This window comes from Schistocerca cancellata, unplaced genomic scaffold, assembly GCF_023864275.1.
Source record: "Schistocerca cancellata isolate TAMUIC-IGC-003103 unplaced genomic scaffold, iqSchCanc2.1 HiC_scaffold_1147, whole genome shotgun sequence".
NCBI classification, from domain to species: domain Eukaryota; kingdom Metazoa; phylum Arthropoda; class Insecta; order Orthoptera; family Acrididae; genus Schistocerca; species Schistocerca cancellata.
The window spans coordinates 7,537,573-7,557,929 of NW_026047146.1; the positions used below are offsets into that span (position 1 = coordinate 7,537,573).

General features: G+C 41.3%; 2 protein-coding genes across 2 annotated transcripts in view; both read right to left on the reverse strand.

The window, feature by feature from the left end:
* The window catches only part of LOC126159795 (zinc finger protein 729-like), a 400,570-nt gene that overhangs the window by 109,182 nt on the left and 271,031 nt on the right, over nt 1–20,357 (reverse strand). The gene's annotated exons all lie outside the window — the stretch shown is intronic.
* The window catches only part of LOC126159796 (uncharacterized), a 105,839-nt gene that overhangs the window by 56,714 nt on the left and 28,768 nt on the right, over nt 1–20,357 (reverse strand). Inside the window, exons 5-6 of the mRNA XM_049916577.1 lie at nt 6,241–6,333; nt 5,439–5,531 (exon numbers count right to left, since the gene is read on the reverse strand). Of these exons, the coding sequence (XP_049772534.1) occupies nt 5,439–5,531; nt 6,241–6,333 (186 nt within the window). The remainder of the gene's footprint in view (nt 1–5,438; nt 5,532–6,240; nt 6,334–20,357) is intronic.

Sequence of the window (20,357 nt, forward strand, 5' to 3'; positions counted from 1 at the left end):
TACAGTGGTCTCCCAATCCTGGGATGACTTTCATTCTGTAACTGTAGAAGTCACATGGTTTTAAGGTGAAGAACACTTTGAACAAGGTTCACATTGTATTTACATCTTGAAAGGAAGTTCCTTGAAGGTTTTTCAATAGAGAGCAGATAGGAAGAAAATCTGAGGGTGCAAGATCATTTGAATTAGGTGGGTGTGCAATGATTTCGAAACCCAAATCATGTGTACTGTTTTTTTGTCAGTCTAGCAGACTGCAGGCAGGCATTATCCTGGAATGGTGTCTTCTTGGTCATTGTTCATGTACTGCATTTGCAACACATCTCAGTTGTTGACAGTAAATGTCAGCAGTAATCAGTGGTTACATCTCAAGGATGCAATTCGAAGTACACCACACAGGATGTACAACATTGTCTTTTGTGGATGATTTTTGTTGCTGCTTTGTTTGGGGTCAACCATTCCTTTCTTTTCCTTATTTTAGCACAAAGCCACCATTTCTCATCAGCATAATTATACAGTCTAGGGATGATTAGTGTTGCTCACAAGCAACTGATGACAGGCAAGCAAGAATGCACATATGGCCATCCGTTTTTGTGGTTTTGGTTTAGTGCATGTGGTATCCACACACCCTATTTTTGAGCTGTCTCCATTGCATGCAAATATCAGAGAGTCATGAAATGATCACAGTTCATTCAATTTGCCAGTTCTCAAGTACAGTAACATGGCTCATTTTGAATTAATGCATTTAAATGATCTTCATCAAACCCTGAAGCTAAGTCAATAATGGCAAAACAATTCTCCTTAGAATTACGAACCCATATTCTTGCAAAGCTCTGTCCAATGGCATTAAACATAAACAGGGTGCAAATGTTTCTGGCTGCCTCCACTGCTATTACCCCTGTACAGAATTCAAACAAATGAATATGTCAACAGCACTCCTATTTCTCCACTTGGCACTCCACTTTCTAGTGACCACAGTTCCACTAAGTATCTCCAAATGACAAACGGAGAATATGTAAACTCAAATATATGTAAACTCCAAAAGCAACAGTGAACTACAAATAAAAAATGACGATAAATAAATCCTCAGCAACTGGAATACCAACATGCAAAATGAAAGTGCTATCAACTTAAGCACTAGCATAATATTTAGAAAAAACTGAGATAATATCAGGCCATGATAACAATAATTTCTTAACAGTAGCTGAAAAAACTGGGGGGGGGGGGGGGATTGACCACTGAAATTACATCCATAAGACTCAGTCAAGAAGTCTATACTTTACTAGACATCAGTTCCATCAGATGAATGGTCAAATCAATCACAAGAATCATCTAGTGGCAGAAGCAGGAACTCTTCTTATGATCTAATAATGTAATTACTAAAATATTCTGCTGAATTTACAGCATAACTGAAATATGCAGTAGAAGCGGAGAAAACCTACTGCCAATACATTACAACCTTGATCTACCTTTACTTGGGAAACTACAGTGTTACTGTGTTAAAAGAATTACAATTACAAGAACTGAATCTTAGCTTAACAATAAAAAACTGTGTCATAGTACTAAATGATACCTTGGGAGGAAACCTGAGTACAAAATGGAGAAACAATACATACAATTCCCACAGGGCTCAGCATTTGATTTATCCTGACCTACATAAAAGTTGTGGTAAAACCATTGCAGATGCCTTCAAAATCTGCAATTCTTGCTGATGACAAGAACACTGATAACTGGCAAACACATTCTTACTATAAACAGCCAGGAGAATAATGGAACATGCTTGCAACTGGTTTACAGGCAACAGAACAAAAATTCAACATTTATACTTACAAAAACACACATAATGCAATTCCAAACAAATCCAAATGACTTACAGATACAAGGAGATATCAAGGACAGACATTAGATGAGGATCCATGAGTGAAGTTCTTGGGCATTCGGATTGATGATAAATTAAGGAGGCACCAGCATGAGAATGAGTTACCCAAAAAGCACATACCTTTCTGCCTTGCAATTAATCAATGTTCCTCCAGAGTGTCAACTTGCAGAAATGCTTCCTAGCATCCTTTCACTCAGTAGTATCATACAGGATAATCTTATAGGGCATGGCAGCTATGAACAAATTAGTATTTACAAGCTTGTAGTAGGAATGTGATGTGATGTTGACAACTGAAAACCTTGCATAAACCTCTTCATTGACCTAGAGAATCTTTCATCTATCCGTAATGTCTATTTCTTCCAGTAGCAGGCCATTTCTGATTGCTTTACATGTTATAAAATGAGTCTTCAAGGGATGACTAACTGGTAGCAGCAACATTAATAAGGGTAATGTGCTGTGCAATATGAGACAGGAAGTTTTTTTGGTAGTGATCATGATTTGTAATTCAAATTATGTAATGTGATGAACAGTTTAGTGGGATTAGCACTGAACTGAATCTGAAGAGAAGGGATTTCTGGAACAAATTTAAGAAAGTTGACAATATTAGAAAACACATAGATGGACCAACAACAGAAGAGATGGAAAATTATCAGACATACAATTTTTCATATGGATGGTGTACCACTGCATTGGAACCTGCACAGAACAGCACTTCTTAACAGCAAGCACCCTGAGTGATTGATGATCTAACAGGGCTGCAGACCTGACCTTGAAATTTGCTACAGCTCACAGTATGGTATCTTTTTTATTGGTGGGAGTTTGTGAAAGACTCCACCTATGTGCCTCCTCTTCCAACAACTTTGGATGAACTATGATGCTACATGGGAACAGCAGTGAGTTTCCTAAACTGACATGCTTGCAAATGCATGGATCAAATCTATCGCCTGGATGCTTATGTGTGTTGAAAGGTATTTTGATATTTGTGATCAGTAAATAACGAATATGATCCTAAACACAGCTGTGAAAAGCACCTTAATGTTGTATGTGCACACACAAAATGTAAGCAACAGGAAAATCATATGGTTCCTTCGTAAATAAAGGCTATGTAGGCATGTGTAGAAGTAAAAATGTGACCCCAATTCTGTACCTTTATTTATGACAAAGTTATAGCCTTGTGAAACCTGATGATTTTAAACATCATAAAGAATTGCTTATACACGTATAACTTCTTTCAGTAAAATATGGTAACGTTAATTTGTCTTGATGGGTTGCATCGATTACTGAATGTTTCATAATTTTTTTCATAAAATTAAATTTCTTTTCAACACTGTAACCTCTGCTCCAGCTATAATTGGGGTGTGAATGATATTCGTTTGTTCATTCTTTGATTTACACATTGCATTCCATAAATGAAAATGTGGATGGATGTGGGATGAGCCAGGTTGCAAATCTGAAGGCAGAAGCTCCCACAGGAATTTACTGTTGCGAAGAATACTTACAACCAGCTGTTTATGATGTGCTAATCTACCGAAACTGTTAATTATGGGAATTGCTAATAGATTATTTTGTATATATGTATACATGTTTTGACTACTATTAAAAACATCACTGTCGCTCCTATTAAATTAGTCAGCTACTTATTTTGCCTAGTATCTCCAAATACATCAATACTTTGCTATCCACCTAATGGTGCGTGGCAAAGCGTACCCCATAACCCTGCTGGTCATTTCCTTTCCCATTCCACTTGCAAATATGAGAAGAAGAAGAAGAAGAAGACTGTATGTACGCCTCCATGACAGCCCTGATTTCTCAGTTTTTATCTTCATAGTCCTTATGTGCAATTTAAGAAACAACAAAATCGTTCAGCAGTCAGCTTCAAATGGCAGTTCTCTAAATTTCTCAATACTGTTCCTCAAAAGAACAACCCCTTTTTCTCTGGAAATTCTTGTTTGAGGTCCTGAAGCATCTCCGTAACACTTGTGTGTTGTTTGAACCTACCAGTAACACATGTAGCAGCCTGCCACTGAATTGCTCCTCCAACAAAGTGTTACTTTGCTACACTGCTAGCTTGCTCTAGCTTCTCATACAATTACCAAATATAATTCCCAATTCCACAATTAATACAGAATAATGCTGGCCATGTGCCAGTATCAAAATGGTCAGTCTATTTTTCTGCATCATTATTAAGCACTAGCATTTTATGTTCTCCATATCACGAAGACAGCATGTCGTGCTAGCTGACAGAACTACGATATTCACCTCACAGCTGCATGTGCTACTCAAGATCACTGTTATGGTCACACATCCTGCTCTTACATTTGCTGCTCAGGTGTCTACCACTACTTAATTTATGTTACATATTTTCAGAGTAACAAGTGGGGTACACATCAGTGATTTCAGTGCCAACAACATGACATGGTTTTCCAGACCACACAACCAGCCACACACTGTTCTGCACACTTGCTATGGGAGCAGCACTCCCTGCAGTGAACACTATCCCTGAACGTCTGGCCCCGGTGCCATGGAGGCATCTTGTTCGACCTGTGATCTCTTAGGATGCATACGAAGGCCAGTATGGCCTTTTGTATTTTCATGGTACGTGGCCACCAACTACAGTCCAGCCACTTTGACAACTACAGTTATGGCCTAGAACACACTACAGTTCGCTGTTTTGGTCAAACTTCTCATATGCACATCCATGACTACTATGCATGGCATTCTCATTTCTGCAAAACCCTTTTTGTGGAACACTACTACTGTTTCACTTACTGTCTTGTCTGCTTGTGATGCAACGCATCCCTTTAATTTGTTTAAAATGGCATAGTATGAGTCTATGTGACAGTAAGTCTTGGCCTGTTGGCTGTGAATCAGCTACACTCCTTTATATATTCTGAGCTGTCCCTAGCATGATAGCTTGGTTCCTTGACCTGTATGCTTGCATAATCACCACACATTTCAGTGCCTGAAGTATCCTTTATAACTGCAACAAGTTGTTTTATGAACAATGAGATGAAGAATGAGCCAGTACCTAACGTTCTGCAATTGTGTGTTGAATGTTCCCCTGTCTTTGCCTTATTTCAGGTTGTGGCCAGAGTATCAGGGCTGATCTGCAACACACAAATCTTATCTCACTTTTTCAAACCCCCACAAATTTTTAGGACAAACTCAAGAATAACTACGATTCACACAAAAGATAAGAACAGCCAATGTTCTTTTGAATTGTATTTATCAAAAGTTATTGAAAGGAGGAATATTTCTCAAATGACCTACACTATTAGAACTTACACTTCATTTAAACGTGAATTCTGTTTATCCATCACACACAGCCATTATACAATATAGTTTATATCAACAAGTTCAGCCACCAGTCCTCTTCCACTTCTATTTAAAACAGCATGTACCACATGACATGAAAGTCAGGTGCAGGAGTACAAGAATACTCTACAATTACGAACAGAAACAAGTTCCAGATAACTGACAATCTGTAACAATTCCACTGCAATGCATCCTATATTCTACACTATTGCTTGACTACAAGCAATAAATCAGAGATGTAAATACTTACAATATTCTCTGTTACATTCATTTCCAAATTTAGTTCAGGATCCTCCTTGATAAAATCAGTGGACCAAGATATTCCCAATGGATCTCTAACAGACTGAAAGAAGAAAACAACCTGAATTATAACTGCTGACTAACTTCTGTACGTATGACAAATTTTTGGTCATTGATCAAATGAATATGGCATTCCACACATTGTCAGCAAAATTAACCAAATTTAATGCTATTTATACAGCTTCTTGCTCTGTTAGCATGTACTTTCAGTGCCTGCTCTTTAGGCAACAATTCAAATTTGTGTCATGTGTACTGGACGAAAATCATACAGAATTACATAGAGCGAAAGCAGGATTTCAGTAATGATGTAAATACTACAGTGAATAATGACTGGGAACTTTACATTATACCCATCACATATCCAAGATCCACATCATCTGTTATAGCACTTTGAGAAAGAGACATAACAACATTAACATTTACTTCCAAAAGCAAGTCTTCTTTGCTCTGTTGACACCAAGTATGTACTGAAAGCATTCATTACATAGATCCTTAATAAAAAATTAATGCAAGGTTAATGGTTTGTAAGGATCTGCTTGTTACAAGTGCTGTTAAAATACCATCGGTAATAACCTACAAATAGCACATCTAAATAGTGTCAACTGGAAGACGACAAAAAGTCTTGAAAATAACTGGAATCATAGGTTACAATTGTTCACCATCCATGAAAATTCAGCTTGAATTGCCCATTTTTGTATCATGACTTTCTTACTACACTATCTAAACAATAAAGTGCTTGCATGAAAACTTACATTATGCTCAGATCCAACAGCATTTTGTTTCAGTTTGGGATCTTGATTTACCAAAAGAGTAGGGCCATCAGTCTTTAATGGGTCTTCAAGAAACTGAAAAAAGGAAAAAGTTAAGGGGTCAAGGCTTTGTCTGTCTTTTATTCCTACATGGCTCTCTCATAGAGTGGTAGGGTGGAGAGGGCGAGGGGGTTCCAGAAGGGGGGTGGATGGAGAGGGAGACCGGGGGGTGGATGGAGAGGGAGAGGAGGGTGGATGGAGAGGGAGAGGAGGGTGGATGGAGAGGGAGAGGAGGGTGGATGGAGAGGGAGAGGAGGGTGGATGGAGAGGGAGAGGAGGGTGGATGGAGAGGGAGAGGAGGGTGGATGGAGAGGGAGAGGAGGGTGGATGGAGAGGGAGAGGAGGGTGGATGGAGAGGGAGAGGAGGGTGGATGGAGAGGGAGAGGAGGGTGGATGGAGAGGGAGAGGAGGGTGGATGGAGAGGGAGAGGAGGGTGGATGGAGAGGGAGAGAAACTTTCAAACATATATTGTGTAGAAGCTGTCAAGATCATAACGCTAATAATCACATATATTCATCAATTAGAAACAGGCAGTGACGGTATGTGATGCGACAACTCAAATATTTGAAACCAACGCTTTATTTATTCTTGAAAGCAAGCACAACAGTAAGTGATGACCGCAAAATATCAATCAAAACTACTTCTTACATATGGAGCAGCAACGAGCATGGACAGTAACCACACACATTTTAAAAGTGGATGTGTCCTATCACCTGCTAAACCACTGGTTCGACTTCAACCAAGCCAGGTACACATAACTATCTAGACTAAAATACTAAGAAGGTAAGAAGTAGCAACCTCCTATGGAGGTGGGCAGGATGATGTGGCAAGAGGAAGGGAAGAACAACGGACAGACAGGGAGGTGGCAGGAACAAATGGACAGAGAGAGTTTAGCAAATGGACAGAGGTGGTTGGCTGATTGAATGATTACAGGCCCTGAACTACTAGACCATCCATCACTCGTTCCTCAAACAGGCACATAGGTCTATGTGACAGTTGGTAAGAGCCTACCACACACAATCCAGAGCAAGAAAACCCCTAAGTTTATCAGAGGTCAATAAAACTGATAAGGGACAAAAAGAAAAAGGGAGACCGAGGACAAAAGACAGGCAAGGTGCCCCATTTAGGGAGCAACCAGAAGCACTGGAGAGCAGAATGTAATGAGGGGACATATATCGCATAGTTCCCACCACTTACTAGAAATACTCCACTCAGAAATTGCCTTGGAAAGACTAGAAACACAGAAGGGGCAAGAGAAGTAAAAGGACAAAAGATTAATGCGAGAGGGGGGAAGAAGAGTAAAAGAGCAGGTAGGCTGAGAACAGAGCCGGTCCACCAAACCCAGACAACCGCAGTCTGGTCTGGGCAGAGGAGGCTACAGAGTGTTCTGCCAACCCCTCAATGGGCTTAAAGAGAGCGGTAAAAGGCCTCCCGATGAAGTAAATATAAAACTAAGTCAGCCACTGAGGCAACATCTAGCACCAGGGGTAGCACGTCAGGGAGACTGAGAGCAGCTTGGTTAGACAGTACAGCAAAATGTACACCTCTGTTTAATGGGAATTACTACAGTGGGGTGGCACTGGAGGAGATTACTGTGAATCAACGAGATACAGCTGATGTGGATCTCGCAAAGGGTGGTAGAATGCTTGGAGGACCTCCATAGATGTCTCCTTATCACTGGTTGTATGAAGTCACAGTGATCCATTCCATATTTCAGGTTCCTAAAACTTGATTGTGTAATACTGATCAGAGGTCTGTTTCCATAATACTAATTACTAGAGCCAGTTTACTGGTAGCTCGTTTGGGCAAGCTACCAACAAGTTAATTCCCAGGCATCCCAACATGAACCAGAGTCCAAACAATTGTCACTGAGCATCCACATTTCTCAAGGTCATACTGGAATGTGCAAGGGATGCTGAGGGTAATACCGATTGAAAGCTTTCGAACTAGTCAAGAGGTTGCTGCAAATGAAGGACCCACCAGTGGAGGAAAGGATTTGTTCAAGAGCATGAGAGATGGCTACGAACACTACGGCTTCCAAGGGAGGCAGTTCAGTATGACCTGTAACAGCGTAAGCAAAGCCCATGTGATCAGCAATCATGAAGCAATCAGTATAGACTACTGCTAAACTCAAGGATGTACCAAGGATGGAGAAAAATTGGTGGTAGAGGGCCTCAGGAGGGACCGTGTCTTTCAGACCACATGATGGGTCAAGACAAAGCTGTGACCGAAGGGTTCCCCACAGAGTTGTATGTGAGTGGGCCCAGAGGAGAGGTGGAGGAAGAAGTAACCGTAGTTAAGAGGGGACAGGGTGTGGATTGCGATCAAAATCCCTGATCCGGGCCACCATTGTAGAAGATGGGTCTCCATGTTTGGAAAGAGAGGTTGATAGTTTGGATGCTTAGGAGAGTTGCAAACATAAGTAGCATAACTGAGAAGTTGTTCTTGGTACCTGTACACAGTGAGTGGACCCCAGCCTCCATGAGTAATCTGTCCACAGGACTACTTCAAAGGGCTCCTGTTGCAAATCAAATCCCACAATGGTGCATCAGATCCTGTACCCACAATACTGAGGATGATGCTGAATCATATGCCAGACTCCCATAACCAAGACAGGATTGTATCATGGCTTTGTAAAGCTGCAGAAGGGTAGTGCACTACGCACCCCTGCTGGTGTTACTCACGTGACAAAGTGTACTGAGGTGCAGCAAGCACTTTCACTTACAATGCAAAATACTGGGAATTCATGTCAACAAAGAATCAAAGACCAGTCCTAAAAAGCAGTAAGTTTCTGGCACATTGAGTAGTTTGTCAGGAAGATAAAGTTCTGGTTGTGGATGAACCATATGATGTTGACAGAAAACCATGACATGGGTCTTGGCAGCTAAAAACCAGAATTCATAGGTGAGTGCCCATGACAGTGTCTTTCATATGGCACCTTGCTGTCTACATTCAGCGACACCCACACTAGAGGGGCTATAGTAAGAGGCAAAAATAGTCAGCATGCAAGGATGGTGATACTGATGACCTCACAGATGGAGGTGACCATTGATGGCTTGCAGAAAGACAAGGACCCTCAGTACAGAGCCCTGCAGGACTCCATTCTCTTGGATGTGGGGAGTGTTGAGCGAGGCACCAACTAGAACCCAGAACACGCACTGTGGCAGGAAATTCTAGATAAAAATTGGGAATGGATCCCACAGATCCCACTTGTGTAAGATAGCATGGATACGGTTTCACTTCCTGGAGGCATACAGCTTTTGCAGGTTGAAGGAGGAGGCAATAATGCATTGATATTGAGCAAAAGCTGATTGGCTGGCAGACTGCAGGCAAACCAGATCATCAGTAGTGGAACAGCCTTGGCGAAAATCACACTGGGATGCAGTTAGAAGATTACGAGACTCAAGGAGCCACACAGCTGCCAGCTCACTGATCATTCAAGTAATTTATGGAGAACATTGGTGAAACTAACTGGGCGAAAACTGCTCATATGTAAAGGCTTACCCAGTTTCAGCACTGTGACAATCGTGCTTTCTAATTGTTGCAATGGGAACTGGCTCTCGCTCCAGACACAGTTGTAGATGGCAAGGATATGATGCTGACAATCCACTGAAAGGTGCTTGATCTTTTGGTTGTGGATGTGACCTGGCTCTGGGATTGTATCAGGGCAGAGGGCTAGGACACTGATGAATTCCCACTCAATGATTGGAGCTTTATATAGCTCTAGGTGGCATGTAGTAAAAGATAATTGCTTTTGCTCCACCCGTTGCTTGAGAACATGAGACAGGTTGATAATTCACAGATGCTGAGACTTGGGCATATGCAGAGCAAATTGTTCAGCAATAGTGTCTGGGTCAGTGAAGACAGTGCAATTTCAAGGCAGTAGCAGACACACCTACTGGTGTATGGTATATGTAGACACATCTCATCTTAGGTCAAACCTGCGAAGGAGAGGTATCTGACCAGAATGAGATTTTCACTCCGCAGCGGAGTGTGCACTGATATGAAGACAACAGGAGATGAGGTACTGCTGGAAGTAAAGCTGTGAGGATGGGGCATGAGCGATGCTAGGGTATGCTCAGATGGTAGGGCACTTGCCCACAAAAGGCAAAGGTCCCCAGTTCAAGTCTCGGTCCCACACAAAGTTTTAATCTGCCAGGAAGTTTCATATGTGTGGTCCGATGGTTGAAACATGCTGCTCCCAGCGTTCTTGTTTACATCATTTCATCAGGTGGCAGACACGGGCATGAAGCCACTTAAAGTAAATAAGATGCTTCATTGGTTGGTGCCACTTATGGTGCTGGAGCGCCTGCCTACTATCGCTAATGGCCTCTGCAATCTCTGATGACCACCAAGGTACTCTCTTCGGTCAGAGAAGGACACGAACAGGCGATTGTTAAATCAGATGCCAAATGAATGGCTGTAATTATATTCTGGACTGCGTTGTTGATGCCTCTATGCGGTGGGGAGAAAAGGCCAACAGCAAAGCCAAAAGCACTCCCGTCAGCAATGGTAAGAGCCCATCTGGGCATGCATCCAGGATAGTGATGCTGAGGTAGGGACAGGGAGATTTTGGAATGGTCACAACCAGACAGGTCATCATAAACTCCCCATTGGATGGATGGGAGAAGCCAAGGGCTGCAGGTGAAAAGGTTAATGGGCAAGAAAATTCCGTGTAATATGCTGAAGAGTGTGGCGGTATCAGTATTCAAGACGAGAAGTTAAAGTTGTGCCAATAAGTTTCCAAGTGCAACCAGTGATCATGGTTAAAACCCACAAAGGGTTATGTGTACTGCACTTGTCCAAGATTAGGAAAGATTGCGGCGAGGGGGGGGGGGGGAGGAGGGGACCTGAGAAACCAATGCAAATGATATGTCATAAGATGCTTTGTCATCAAGAGGGAGGTAAACACTGCAGACAGTAATATGCTGAAATGCACTTACCTGAGCAGGCACAGCCTCCAAAGGTGTACCAAGGGGCTGAAGTTTGCTAAAGAGTGTATCCAGAACATAAGTGCAAACTCCATTCCAAGTTCCATTGTGTGGTGCGAACTGTGTCATCAGGGGTTGCTGGATTCTCTGTATTGGCCACAGGAGTTGAACAGGTGAGATCTGCCAGTGTGGGGGTACTGGAAGGTCCTCCTCCTTCAAGCACTTTTCTTGTCTTTCCTCTCTTTAGAGGGTTTTAATGATGCCAAGTGCTTCTCTGAATCAGTTTCAGGTGAAGATAATGATCATGAAGCAGTGCAATCAACAGCCACTTGCTGGTGTCCAGTTTTAGATCAGTGCAACCCATGGAAGGAAGTGTCCCCAAGGACCCCTTCCTGATAAGAGTAGCCAGAAGAAGTGTATTTGTCTCATGCTTCGAGGTGGGGACAAATGTCCCTGGTGGATGGGAAGCTATCAATCCCAAAACATGTGTGGAAAAAGCACCAGGAGGGGAGCCCCCAAACCATCTGGGGGTCAGGGACGGATGAGTGGACCTGAGGGCCCAATACAGAAAGAGTAATAGGCAGGAGTACCATCGGCAAAGGGGAAATGTCTTTGTAGCTGTAGCATATGACATTGTGTACATGCTGGGGGCAACAGCTCGCACTTCCTTTTGGCCTCTTTGTCAGTAGGTTTGTCTTGAGTCTTGTATTCTCGTATCTTATTCACTCTCTAGAAAACAGTATAATCTGGTGAGCAGGGAGTGTGGTGCTTTCCACAGTGGACACAGGTGGGGAGAGGGGCACACAGGACAATTGCAAGCGATACTTATCCACAATCTCTACAGATAAGTTTAGTGCTGCAATGCAGACACATACTTAAATTCCAGACACTTTAAGCACCACATGAGCGGGGGGGAGGGGTAGGGGGAGACCTATGATTTCACACTGCATCAGTTTACCATCATCTTGACCTTTTGCATAAATGCATCACCCTAGAAGACCCTTGGGGAGGGGAGGGAAGGGGACATGGACAGAGAATGGAGTGAAAGGTAATTGAGGTCAAGGAGGTTAGAACTAGAGTAAACGAATAGCCAGATGAAGCCAAGAAGTCCACTAGTTTTCCTTAAATGAAAGTTCCTTCATTCTGAAAAACAATGCCACATCATTATTGTACAAAATACGTAACATGTAAGATATCATAACAACTTTCTGCGTCTCTCCAGTATCACTATTATGGTAGTGAAGTGGTGAATTATGGATGCCATGTAAGCTATAAATTTAATGATTTTACAGTTGAGTGTAATTGTGAATTTGACCTAAATCTGCACAAATAAAAATAAATATAATCGTTTTGCTTGCACCACTAGCAATCTTCAGGACTCACAGCGAACAACTCATGTATGCCATCTGGGCACCCATGGTGGTTGTCCTAGGAATCCGAAACTAGAGAGAAATTTTCTGCGATGATGAACAGGCACAACAAATGGCCTTTGATGTGAAAAGCAGTGACCACTTGTTTTATTGTTTTATGTGCAGTAGAACACAAATTCACAGCTGGTTTACTCTCCACCATTTTTCCTAGTCAAATGGTATAATGATGCAGCCACACTCTTGGTACAATTATAGCTGTCAGTGAACATCTATGCACGCCACCAAAGTTAAGTTTACAGCAACTGCCCTCTTGTTACATCCATATTTGTTCTTCCATGATTTTTCTGAGATCTCCTACCTGATGGGTGGACTTTCTCTGCATCCACCATGAGAAAGTCCACCCATCCAGGATCAGGAGATCCTCAGAAAAATCATGGCAGAAAAACTTATTGGCCACTGTAACAAAGAGGGCCAGCTTTGCTATATAAAAAAAGAAAGAAGCTAATTGAGTGGTACAATGTGTGCAGAACAAATACAGCACTTCTGCAGTGGCAATATTAGCAGATGCATAAATATATTTGTGTTAATAATTTCCTTTTACTGTGTTTGTGGAAACCAATATTGTAAGCTTTTCTCTATCAGTATTTAGCTCTTCCTTGTTTGTGGGAATGTGAGAGCTTTACCCTCATTTACTAATTTTGTCATTCATCTTAACCGTGCTGTAGCTGTCACTGCCATGTGACTTAATGTGACTTAGACAAGCACCTGTTAGAAACTTAGGTTGGTGGAGGGGGGGGGGGGGGAAGGGGAACATAACCAATGTGACCTACAAGTGGCCAAAAGTACATTTGACATTCTGGCAGCAAATTTTCTCAAACAACTGAGCCACATATATATATATATATATATATATATATATATATATATATATATATATATATATATATATATATATATGAGAAGCAGAGTTGCTGCCAGGTAGTCAGTCTGAAAGCTACAATCTTCACAATAACTTAAAAGTGATAAAAAGTGAACAACTGCATTACTGGCTATTACCACGGACTTCATTCAGTATTGAGCATAGTGTTCTTAGAAATATGGGGAGTGTGGATGAGTGTGTTTTAGTGCTAAGTGTACCAGTGTTGCATTTTTCAGTGTGAATAAAGTGTTTGAGAATAATTGGCATCTAATTTATCTACATCGTAACAATATAATAAAATGGATCATTATGTAACACAGAAAAAAGTAGAAACATCTGATGATTCTGGTCACCATTCAGTCACAAAAATACCACCAGATGTAAAGGAAGAGCCCAGCACTTCATCGAAACTTCCACAACAAAGTTCATTGACTGATTCCTTTATTCCTATGGATATTGGCAATTATTTGAATATATTAGCATCAGGAAATATTAGTGCTGATATAAAACACAAGCTTCTTGCAGCCCCAAGGAAACCTGGAAATGGTTATGTCTTTCCTACTTCTGAGCACAACAAGGGAGTTCGGGTTGAATGTAGACATGTGCACGATAATCGTTTTGAACTATATCCATGGCTGGTGTTCTCACAAGCCAATAAGGGACTTCTTTGCATTAACTGTCCAATTTTTGTGAATAATAAAATGGCTGGAGGAAAGAAATCCATTATAGCCAAGAAACGTGTGACTGAAGCACTAAAAAAGTTTGCCAAACTTGGTAAAGATGGTGACCCTGAGACTCACTCTCAGCTCAAGCACCATGTTGAAGTGCCAACAGGTGCAAGATTATTTTGGCAACACGAGGAACACAAACTTGAGGTCATAAATCAATTGACAAGACACAGAATGGAAAGCATAAGGGAAACAGACTGTCTTGTACCTATAATAAAAACAATCATATTTCATGGAAAGCAAAATATTCCCCTACAGGGGCACACAGATGAGAGTATATTAGAAAATGATAATGATCGTGAAAGTATAGTGAGTAACATGGGAAACTTTAGAGCTCTTATAAGATTTAGAATTGACGCTGGAGACTTGCAACTAAAACATCATCTTGAAACCACTAAAGCAAATGCCACTTCCATATGTAAAACAATGTGTAACGAACATAATTCATGCTGTGAAACAGTGATGTTATCGAGATTACTGGAGGAAATCAAAGACTCTCATTATTACAGCATAATCTTTGATGAGACTATGCACATAGCGCACATTGCCCAATTGAGTTTAGCTGCAAGTATCAATGAAGATAAGGATTGTAGTGGAAACATTCATGATGAATCTCGAGGGTGTCAACATGAAGAGCGTATTGTTACTGGTGAAGTATTAAGTACAACGATTCTAGGGAGAAGCCTTTCTCTGTCCCTGGAGAACTGCGTGGGTATAGAATGCTATGGTTGCTCAGTATGTCAGAATCGATAGGAACTGTGGCTACAATATTAAAGAAAGCTATCAACGAGCAAGTAGCACCATGTTGAGGTCATCAGCTCAACTTTGTTGTCTCTCGCAGATGCGAAGTTGCAAGTGTGAGAAACTCACTTGGTACTATTGAAGAAGTAGTATCATTCTTTACAGTGTCTAGCAAGCGGTTTGCAACCTTGAGGAGACACCTACAACACTTGCTCCACTCACACTGTCAAATGAGATGGGTTGAGCGACATGATGCTGTTATTCAATTCACAGCTGATCTCCAAATAGTTTGCCAAGTTCTTCAAGAAATACAGTTTTGAAGGGATAGAACAGCAGCTGCCAAAAGCAATATTTTTGCTTGAGTTCTCTGTTATTGTGAGTTTCTTATCACTCTGTTTACACTGAGTGACACTATGTGCATAACATATCCAGTCAGCAAAATCTTGCAAGTCTATCTTGGACGTCACAATGTCAGAAGTAAAATTAGATTCAATGTTCAAGGTGTATGATGACATGAGAGATAATGCTGATATCCGCTTTGCTTGTATTGTTAGAAGCAAAGGCAGTTATCGTAGAGTTAGACATGAAGGTAAGTGTTACTTGTCTTACAGACAGACAAAGACACTGGGAAAACTGATCTTAATGATGATGCTATGACATATTGGAAAAACTTTTTATTCCAACACTGGACAATGTTACAACTGGCATGAGAGAATGTTTTGCCGAAGAAAATATTTATGATATAAAATTCAACATACTTTTGCCTTCACAACTACTGAAACATGATGGTAGTGATCCAGTGCACAAAGTGAATGAGTGCTTAACTGAACTACCATTCTTTGAAGAAGAATCACTCTGTGATTAAAAAGAGACTAATGGGACAGATTCTTCCATACAAGCAATGACCATAAATGAACTTAATGACTGGGATTTGTTATGCAAGCATGGTCTCTGTGTCCTAGATCTGACTATCCTCCTTTGCACATAGTGTACAAGATATTTGCATGTCTACCTGCATCTGTTGCTACAATAAAAAGAAGTTTTTAGACTTTGTGGTGTACAAAGACATTTTGCCAGGAAGAATAGGTGCACAGAATTCATCATTTTAGGAACACTACCACAATTTTATCTTTTTTATATCATAAGATGGCATTGTCTTCTATATGTGTATAATCAGTTCGAGTAAAACTTTCTTAAACTTTCCATTTGAATTAATAAGAAATAATGACAGAAAAAGTAAAGGTGGCTAAAGATATCTTTAGTGTCCCTTCCACGTTTTTCTTTATCTGCCACCATCTCATACAGCCATTGGTTAAGAATTTTCAACTGTCATTTTAACTCCACCCAATTTTAACTCAGTCAATGTGAAATGTCAGCTATCTTTATTGCATCAAAATATTCGAGGACTGAGAAATAAAATTAATGAATTAACTATCTGCATAGATGAATTAGAGTCTTCAAACCCAGCTGACATAATCTGCCTCTCTGAACATCAAGTGACCACTGGTATAGAACTTTTAAGTGTTACAGGGTTTAGGTTAGCATCTCACTTTTGTAGATCAGAAATGGAGAAAGGAGGAGTTGCCACATTCATCAGGAACTGTCATAAATTTAAGAACATAGACATTCATAAATTTTGCCTAGAACAGCATATGGAAGCATGTGCAACAGAATTAGATTTTCACAAAAAATCTATCATAATATTAAGTGTATATTGAGCACCTGCAGGTAACTTTAATCTGTTTGTAAACCACCTTGAAGCTGTACTGGCCCATTTAACAACCAAAAACAAAGAAATAGTGGTTGCTGGTGATTTCAATGTAGATTTCCTTAAAGACTCTCCCAATAAGAACTTATTTGAGTTAGTAACACTATCATTCAACTTAATTCCCACAGTAAAGTTCCCCACTAGGATAGCCATTTGCTCACAAACAGCCATTGATAATATCTTTATAAAAAAGTCCAATGAACATAATTATATTACAAAACCAATAGTCAATGGCCTCTCAGACCATGACATGCAGTTCCTTCTGTTAAATGTTAATACTGAACAGGATATAAAATCTGTTAAATCTGTGCTCAAGAGGGTAATCAGTAAGCCAAAAATTGATTATTTTAGGACACTCCTCAGAGACATTCACTGGACTGATGTTTACAGTGCTCATGGCATGAATGAAAAATATAACATTTTTGCTAATAAAGTGCTTACCTTATATGAACACTGCTTTCCCCCAAAACTTACCAAGGTTAGAGCAAAGTCTACAAAGAAGCCATGAATTACTCGAGGAATAGGGGTATCTTGTAAAACAAAAAGAAAACTGTATCTGTCAATCCGCAACATTTCCAATGTTGATGCTATAGCACATTATAAGAAATACTGCAAAATATTAAAGACTGTAATACGGATGTCAAAGCAAATATATTACAAGGAAAAGATAGTCATATCAGATAACAAAATAAAGACAATATGGGATATAGTGAAGGAGGAGACCGGTAGAACCAGACATGAAGAGGAACAAATAGCATTAAGAGTAAATGATACATTGGTGACAGATGTGTATAGTGTTGCAGAACTGTTTAACAAACATTTTATAACTGTTACTGAAAAGATGGGGTTGTCAGGTTCGGTAGATGCTGCTATGGATTACCTTAGACCAGACATTTCAAGTAACTTCCATAATATGAATTTGACCCTCACTACCCCAACAGAAATAATGTCCATCATAAAATCTTTAAAATCAAAAACATCTAGTGGGTATGATGAAATATCAACAAAGTTAATTAAAGAATGTGATTCTGAGCTAAGTAACATATTAAGCTATCTGTGTAACCAGTCGTTTATCAGTGGAATATTTCCTGAATGGTTGAAATATGCTGAAGTTAAGCCACTGTTTAAGAATGGAGATAAAGAAATAGCATCAAATTTCCGTCCAATTTCACTGTTGCCAGCATTCTCAAAAATTTTCGAAAAAGTAATGTACAGTCGTCTTTATAACCATCTTATCTCAAATAACATACTGTCAAAGTTACAGTTTGGATTTCTAAAAGGTTCTGATATTGAGAAGGCTATCTTCACTTACAGTGAAAATGTGCTTAATTCATTAGACAAAAAATTGCAGGCAACTGGTATATTTTGTGATCTGTCAAAGGCATTTGACTGTGTAAATCACAATATCCTTTTAAGTAAACTAGAATATTATAGTGTAAAAGGAAATGCTGCAAAATGGTTCAAATCTTATATCTCTGGCAGGAAACAAAGGCTGTTATTAAGAAAGAGACATGTATCAAGCTATCAGGCATCATCCAACTGGGAACTAATTACATGTGGGGTCCCACAAGGTTCCATTTTGGGGCCCTTACTTTTCCTTGTGTATATCAATGACCTTTCATCAGTAACATTACCAGATGCCAAGTTTGTTTTGTTTGCCGATGATACAAACATTGCAATGAATAGCAAGTCAAGTGTAGTCTTAGAAAGATCAGCTAATAAAATATTTGTGGACATTAATCACTGGCTCCTAGTCAATTCTTTGTCACTAAACTTTGGAAAAAAACACACTACATACAGTTCAGAACCTGTAAGGGGTGTCCCACAAGTATATGCCCAAAATACGATGACAAGCAGATAGAAGAAGTGGACAGTGCTAAATTCTTGGGATTACATCTTGATAATAAATTCAACTGGGAGGAGCACACCACAGAACTGCTGAAGCGTCTTAACAAATCTCTGTTTGCAATGCGAATTTTGTCAGACATAGGGGATATAAAAATGAAAAAGCTGGCATACTATGCTTACTTTAATTCCATAATGTCATATGGGATTATTTTTTGGGGTAATTCATCAAGCCAAGCTAAAGTTTTCCGGGCACAAAAACGTGCAGTAAGAATTATATGTGGTGTGAACTCAAGAATATCCTGCAGAAGCCTGTTTAGGGAACTAGGGATACTAACTACAGCTTCCCAATATACACTCCTGGAAATTGAAATAAGAACACCGTGAATTCATTGTCCCAGGAAGGGGAAACTTTATTGACACATTCCTGGGGTCAGATACATCACATGATCACACTGACAGAACCACAGGCACATAGACACAGGCAACAGAGCATGCACAATGTCGGCACTAGTACAGTGTATATCCACCTTTCGCAGCAATGCAGGCTGCTATTCTCCCATGGAGACGATCGTAGAGATGCTGGATGTAGTCCTGTGGAACGGCTTGCCATGCCATTTCCACCTGGCGCCTCAGTTGAACCAGCGTTCGTGCTGGACGTGCAGACCGCGTGAGACGACGCTTCATCCAGTCCCAAACATGCTCAATGGGGGACAGTTCCGGAGATCTTGCTGGCCAGGGTAGTTGACTTACACCTTCTAGAGCACGTTGGGTGGCACGGGATACATGCGGACGTGCATTGTCCTGTTGGAACAGCAAGTTCCCTTGCCGGTCTAGGAATGGTAGAACGAAGGGTTCGATGACGGTTTGGATGTACCGTGCACTATTCAGTGTCCCCTCGACGATCACCAGTGGTGTACGGCCAGTGTAGGAGATCGCTCCCCACACCATGATGCCGGGTGTTGGCCCTGTGTGCCTTGGTCGTATGCAGTCCTGATTGTGGCGCTCACCTGCACGGCGCCAAACACACGTACGACCATCATTGGCACCAAGGCAGAAGCGACTCTCATCGCTGAAGGCGACACGTCTCCATTCGTCCCTCCATTCACGCCTGTCGCGACGCCACTTGAGGCGGGCTGCACGATGTTGGGGCGTGAGCGGAAGACGGCCTAACAGTGTGCGGGACCGTAGCCGAGCTTCATGGAGACGGTTGCGAATGGTCCTCGCCGATAGCCCAGGAGCAACAGTGTCCCTAATTTGCTGGGAAGTGGCGGTGCGGTCCCCTACGGCACTGCGTAGAATCCTACGGTCTTGGCGTGCATCCGTGCGTCACTGCGGTCCGGTCCCAGGTCGACGGGCACGTGCACCTTCCGCCGACCACTGGCGACAACATCGATGTACTGTGGAGACCTCACGCCCCACGTGTTGAGCAATTCAGCGGTACGTCCACCCGGCCTTCCGCATGCCCACTATACGCCCTCGCTCAAAGTCCATCAACTGCACATACGGTTCACGTCCACGCTGTCGCGGCATGCTACCAGTGTTAAAGACTGCGATGGAGCTCCGTATGCCACGGCAAACTGGCTGACACTGACGGTGGCGGTGCACAAATGCTGCGCAGCTAGCGCCATTCGACGGCCAACACCGCGGTTCCTGGTATGTCCGCTGTGCCGTGCGTGTGATCATTGCTTGTACAGCCCTCTCGCAGTGTCCGGAGCAAGTATGGTGGGTCTGACACACCGGTGTCAATGTGTTCTT